General features: G+C 45.2%; 1 protein-coding gene across 3 annotated transcripts in view; it reads right to left on the reverse strand.

The window, feature by feature from the left end:
* Positions 1–596, reverse strand: part of RIC3 (RIC3 acetylcholine receptor chaperone) — a 56,140-nt gene extending 55,544 nt beyond the window's left edge. For all 3 annotated transcript variants that reach the window (XM_065944330.1, XM_065944331.1, XM_065944329.1), the window contains exon 1: positions 444–596. In XM_065944330.1, coding sequence (XP_065800402.1) covers positions 444–567 — 124 coding nt within the window. In that variant the 5' untranslated portion in view covers positions 568–596. The remainder of the gene's footprint in view (positions 1–443) is intronic.
* Between the last annotated feature and the right edge of the window lie 6,477 nt (positions 597–7,073).

Here is a 7,073-nt window from a genome sequence, read left to right on the forward strand (position 1 = left end):
GCACAAAAAGAGCCTGAAGCAGTGAGCACTCGACACCAAACTGAAAATACACAAGAAACTAAGGTTAACAATACCCAGTCCCACTATTTCATTAGAAAGCACGAAAGAAAACACACGGACACCCTAACAAGGGGAATTCAAGTGGGAGCCCTCCTGACTCAAAGCGCTTGGACAGATAGTGCCTAGCTGAGTTAGGCCAACGGAGGGAAGGGGTGAGAGCGACCGGAGAGAGCGTCCAGGCTCGTCTGCGCGCACTCCTGCAGGGGAAGGCCTGGAGGGATCTGGTCCGGCCGCTGCCCGCTGGGGCCAAGAGGACCCTGGCGCTTGGCACCTCCCAAACTCCGCGGGGCCGGAGACCCCCCGCGGCCGCCCTCCCTCCAGCAGGGCTCTCGGCGCTGGTGCTCGCCCTGCGGCTCGGGCTGGCGGGGCCGGCCCGCGCTTACCTTCGGGCGCCGGCGGCGGCTCCTGCCGCTTTCCGCGGGACAGGAAAGCCTTGGGCAGCAGCAGCGACACAGCCAGGACGAGGCCCGAGGCCAGGGCCACCCTCTGCACCGTGGAGTACGCCATGACCGCCCACCCCCCGCCGCAGGTGCGGGCTCCCGCCGGAACCGGAACCGCAGCGCCCGCGGCCTCCGCCGACCCCACCGAGCGCTGCGCGGACGGCGCCGCGCGAGGGACACGCGAGCGCGGCGCGTGGGGCTGACTCGCTCCTCCCGCGGGGTCCCCAGGTGCGCTGGGGTACCCGCGCCCTCTCCTTCGTACCAGCTGGAAACTCCTCCCTGTAGCCCACGCCCACAGGGGCGTTCTACACCTAAACTACCGGTGGCCGCGCCCTTCCTTTCATCCCCATCACTGCACTGCTCACTCCCCTCCTCAACCGCCCATCAATTAACTGGTTAAGCTTCCAGCCCCTCAGGCCCCGCTCATTCATTCTCCATCTGCAGCCCAAGGTGATAATGCTAAAACTCAGGTGTAATGCGTTTTAAGCTCTCCATAGCTTCAAATCTTTGAAAATCTCCCCTTTATTCTCATATAAAGGTCCAAGTGCTTTCTGTGACCTCAAGGCCCTCCCTGATCTGGTTCTACCAATGCGCAGTTCAAACTAGATCATTTGCTATTTCCCTAACATATTTCTTGCTTTCCGGGAATCTTTGCTTATCCTGCTCACACTGCCTGGAAAATTCCTAACACATCTCCACTGCTAAAAACTTCTCTGAAAAATAGCTGAAAAGTACTACCTTCATGAAATATTTTTAGCCAGCTTCTCCTTCCTGTGTCCCCACAGTCCTTGTCACTGTCCTTATGAATTTCTTTAACAAACATTCTTTTGGTTCTTACTTTGTATCAATCACAGAAATGGCACTACAGAGTCTGATGAATAAGATAGTTTCCCTGTAGGGTAGATAATCATAGAAACAAGAAAATGCAGCAAGTATTCTGGACTCTAGATCACTCAGTTCACTGAAAGGAGGAGAAATAAGGAAAGAGCTTCTGAAAGTAGGTGAAATTAGAGTGAGTGTTTAAAGAATGAGGAAGTTACTAGGCAGACAGGTGAGAGGAGTTCGAAGGATAGTCCAAGAAAAGGTAGCAAAGAAAGCAAAGACATGAAAGCTTGAAGCTTCCTTATGTGCTGTGAAAACTATTAGTAATTCATTTTGGTTGTAATTCATTTAGGGTCAGTGACATAAAGTGATAAGGCAATATAAGCAGGAACTAGGTTATGAGAAGCTTAGATATAATTCCCAGTTAAATATGGCAGATGAAGGACTTCCCAGCTGCTCCTAGTGGTGCAGGAGTACCATTATGGTGCTCGTGCCAATGCAGGAGATGCAGGTTTGGTCCCTGGGTCAGGAAGATTCCCATGAATAGGAAATGGCAACCCACTACAGTATTCTTGCCTGGAAAATCCCATGGATAGAGGAGCCTACAGTCTCTGGGGTCACAGAGTTGGACACAACTGAAGCAACTTCATGTGCATACACTCATGGCAGATGGAGCACACACGTTTATCTTTGCTTTCTCCAGACACCTCAGAAAAATGAAAAAAAAAGTGTATCAACTAAAATACTGAAGAGGATGGGAAAAACCATGACAGCAGATAAAAATGTCAAAGTTTCTATAAGATGCAACATTATCCGATAGAAATAAAATGCCAGTTACTTATGTATTGGGTTGGTCAAACACTTTGTTTGGATTAAAAACCAGAACAAAATTTTCAGTAAACCAATAATTTAAAATTTTCTAGTAGCCACACATTTAAAAAGTGAAAATAAACAGATGAAATTAATTTATTTAACCCAAAATGTCCCAAATATTATCATTTCCACATGTGTAACACTAGTCATTCACATTTCAATGACTTAGTAGCCAATGCCTAGAGGCTACCATATTGAACAGTGCAGGTTTAGAGAATAAAAAGTGAAGTGCCTACAGAGAGAAAGACTCTAAGAAGCAAACCAATTTGACTTTTAGAACCTATAAATTCTTAGGAATTGAAAGTACTGAGTTCCTTTAAAGGCAAAGATGTAGAGTGGGACTGAATGAAGAAAGATTGGTTGAAAGTCTGTGAAGAAGCAGCTGATATCCTCCAAGTCCTCAATTATTGCAACCAGGGGGATGCCCCTGCTAGCATCACTCGGGCATCATCATTATTGATGTCATCAATAGTATTAAAAGTTATTGAGCTTTTCCTATTGTCCAGGTATTTTCCATATCATGACAATTGATTCTGTTAACTTTATGAAGTAAGAAATATTATTATTTGCCCACTTTACTTATGAGAAAACTAAGGAACAAAAAGCTGAAGTAACTTGCCCACAACTGCACAACATACATCGGAAGCTTTTATTTGAATCCAGGCAGGCTTACTCCTGGAAATGGCAACCCACTCCAGTATTCTTGCCTGGAAAATCCCGTGGACAGAGCCTGGTGGGCTACACTCCATGGGGTCTCAAAGAATTGGACATGACTGAGCACACATGCTTACTCCAGGACTTGCCGTCTTTAACTACCAGTTTTGCTTTCTGGAACCAGAGAAACTCTGGGCTCACAGAGAGCACATGTGTCTTAGGAAGGTGATGACTGATAGGATGTATCTTCTAAGAGACACAGAGGAATCTCAGATTACCCCCAAATTCTTGCTTGGATGATTGGATAGACATTGACTTCATATAACAAGATTTTGAGAGCAGAAGAATCAGATTTGTGAGAAAGATGAGTTCAGATTTTGACAAGTTGCGTTTGAGGGTCCATGAAGTGTCCAGGTGGGCTTCTCAGGTGGTGCAAGTGGTAAAGAATCTGCCTGCAAATGCAGGCAAACTTGTGGATCCAGTCCCTGTGCTGGGAAGATGCTCTGGAGAGGGGCATGGCAACCCACTCCAGTATCCTTGCTGGAGAATCCCATGGACAGAGGAGCCTGGAGGTAGCTATCCAGTTGGATAGATGGGTCTGAAGCTCAGAAAAGATGTTTGGACTGGAAATAAAAATAGAAATGATCAGTCCATCAATTGTAAATGAAGTCTGGGAGGAGATAACATCAGCCAGAATGCTCATGTAAATGATAAGCCACAATGGAAACTTGGGTTACACCCTTTTATTGAAGTTACCAAGTATTATGACAAAAGTGTGATGGAAAAGAAGACAGTGATTTAGGTGTTGAATGAATGAAGACACTGGAAGGTGACAGGAACAGAGAGTATAACGAGCAGTTAGATGACCTTCTCTTTAAGGAGTTGTAGTTGGTTTTTAGAGTAGGTGTAGCAGTGGTGGCGGACTTTCCTGGTAGTTCAGTGGTAAAGGATGCAATGCAGGAGATGTGGACTCGATCCCTGGGTCAGTACGATCCCCTGGAGAAGGAAGTGGCAACCCACTCCAGTATTCTTGTCTGGAAAATCCCATGGAGAGAGAGGCCTGGTGGGCTACAGTTCACGGAGTCACAAAGAGTCGGACATGACTTAGTGATTAAACAACAAGCAGTGGCCGCAGTAACCACTCAGAGGCATACTTCTAAGTGCTTTATGTACAAAAATACATTGATGTTTATACAGAACTTCCTGAATATATGCCAGTTCTTATCAGTAACTGCATGCATGCAAAGTCATTTCAGAAGTGTCCAACTCTTTGCGACCCAATGGACTGTAGCCCCCCAGGCTCCTCTGTCCATGGGATTCTCCAGGCAAGAATACTGACATGGGTTGTCATGCGGTCCTCCAGGGGATCTTCCCACCCAGGGATTGAACCCACATCTCTTAAGCCTCCTCCATTAGCAGGTGGGTTCTTTACCATTAGCACCACCTGGGAAGCGCTATCAGTAACTACTTGGTCTAATTCTATTGCTTATGGTTTTACACTCAGAACAAACTTTTTTCCCTTTCACCTGCAGCTCCCACTGCTGAGGAACTTGTAAATTGTTCCCTAGCAGTTCCTCCTATGTTGCTGGAATTCTTACCTTTGTGATAACTACCTTCCCAATACTCCTGATTTACCTCCTTTCGTCTTTCTTAACACCCAATTTCAGAACAAGAACAAACTGCTCATAGGCAACAAGATCCAGGGAAGAGAACCTACCTTCCTCTGACGTGCAGTAAGTGGTTAAGAGGGGCTCTTTCAGTTTAGGCCCCAAAAGAGGGGAGCTTTCTTTGCCTCCTCCTTGGAATCTATTTCCATTCTGCTTTGTGATGACCAGCAAGGCTCCCTGATATGAGTCCCTCAGCCCTGCAGCTGGAGCTACTTAACTGCAGCTGCTTCCAACTGAGCTTGCCTGGGGAGCCTAAACTGTTCCTCCATGAGGGACATCAAAAAGTCACTTGGCCTTAAGTCATATTCATAGTCATTGATCATAGCCTAATGTTTAGCCTGCTGTCAATAAGCTGTTGGCTTACTTCTGTGACTTATATTAGTGATTTTAAAACTTGATTTTTTTTTTTTCTGATGACAGATCTTGAATCCAGAAAGCACAGTAAGGAGAAAGTTTGGGAGGTCAAGGATAGGAGATGGAGTCAGAGTGAAATATGTGCTGAGCAGTACACCATTAGCTCTGTTTCTCTAGGGAACTTTAATACAGTGACTTTGGCTATTTCTGAAAATGTAATTCTTCTATTTTTGAGGCTTCTTTGTCCCAGGGGAGATTCCAAGGCTGTACCTTGGCCTCTGAAAACAATTTTAAAAACAGCACATAAGAAACCATGGCAGCCCCACTGTAGAGTCACAGACCTTGTTAAAGGCAGAAATCAGGGTGGTGAGCAGGGAAGTGAGACCCAAATATCCAGAACACTGAGCAGAAGGGAGCAAGGCATGTAACTGCAAAGCACAGAGTGGAAAGGCTAATGGAGGCAGGCAAGAGATGGGACAGGACCCACAGGAGAGGCTATATTGGACCAGGGCCTTGAGAGATGGATGAAATTTCTATCGGGGATAAGGAGATTTGATAAACACCTTTTGAATACCCTTTCTTTGTCAGATGTTATCCACATTGAGAACCTCACTTTCTCAATGTTGAATTCAACAAACTGTATTTCCCCTGGCCACTGGGGTGCAGATACGTAACTCTGTTTCCCAGTCAGATGAACCCAGATTTCAGTTTGGAAGTTATCTATGAGAGGAAACGTCAACAACAGCAGCCTGGGCTGCTTTTTTAAATATGTATGTGTGTGTATGTATATATATATACATACACACACATACATATTTATGTATATATATATATATATATATATATATTTCCTTACTTGGCTGCTTGGGATCTTAGCTGCGGCATGCAGCATCTTTCACTGCGGCATAGGGGCTCTAGAGCGTGCACTGAGTAGTTGCTGCAGGTGGGCTTAGTTGCCCCGTGGCTGATTTTAATTTCCTGACTAGGGATTGAACCTGAGTCCCCTGCATTGGAAGGTGGATTCTTAACCACTGGACCACTGGGATTGTCTCTAGGCTGTCTTTTTTATTTTTATTTTTTGATGGCTGTAGGTGGTAGCAGAAGCAGATATTCCTGCAGTTGGTAGAGGCCCCAAGTAGCTTCCTAAAGACAGAGCAGAGGCCCTGCAGGTTTGGGGCCAGTGGCAGCTCCCTTTCAAGGTAAGTTCTGTGGAGTTATTTCCAGCTACCTCTGGGGCTATTCCAAACTTCAGAGCGCCAGTTTTCTCACCTGTGAAATGGAGTCTATGTCACCACCCTCCCCTTTCTCCCTCCTGTGAGCTAACACATGTGATGGAACCTGGAAGGCAACTGTATGTGAGACAAAAACAGCAGTAGGAGCTACAGCTCAAAGTAAATCCAGTGAAAACAAATTGGAATCAGGAAAGGGTAGATGGTTTTGCAGGGAAATGTATAGGGAGGAAGCTTCTAGAAGGCCCATACTCCTCACCCTGAAGCTTTACCCAACTGGGGATGCATAGGTAAAGGTCAAGGGCATGAAGATCCACACTTCCTGGTGGCGAGGGATTGAGGTGAGAATGTCCTTACTGCTTTGCAATCAGTGTTCCTCACTGGCCCCTGCCTCTGGTGACACAGAGCAGAAAGAGGTCACAGTTGGATACCTTGGGCCTTTCTGCCTTCAATGAGAAGAAATAGTCTTTGGCTTCAATTAATTAAGCAAACTGTTAGAAATTCCCCACTAAAGTCACACTTTGCATATCCATAATCTGTGCATTACATTTTCTGTATACTTTACCCCTGGGTAAAAATTGGTGAGCATTTAAATGCTTCCTCACATAATCTTGCTAAAGCACACTCTTGCCTATAAATATTCATGCCACTGCCAAAACATTTGCAGGCTTTCCCCAAAGGTGAAATGTGTGTAATGTACTTTGTCTTCTGGGTATAAATATTATCCAATACATTTTAGTTAATATGAATACACTAATTATTCCTGTAACCCTTTTAAAAAGGGTCATCTTCATGATGTGAATTTTTAAAAAATGTAATTACAGTAATTGGATACTTAATCTAATTAAAATTTGCTTTATCTTTAATGGGAATTTTTCTAAAGAGGCAGAACGACAATTGGCTTTTTGATAATGACTGTTTTCTTTCTACAGGGAGACCAAGTTGGTGAAAACTGGCGAACCAGGCAGTTTTGT

The sequence above is a fragment of the Muntiacus reevesi genome, chromosome 9, assembly GCF_963930625.1.
Source record: "Muntiacus reevesi chromosome 9, mMunRee1.1, whole genome shotgun sequence".
NCBI lineage: Eukaryota > Metazoa > Chordata > Mammalia > Artiodactyla > Cervidae > Muntiacus > Muntiacus reevesi.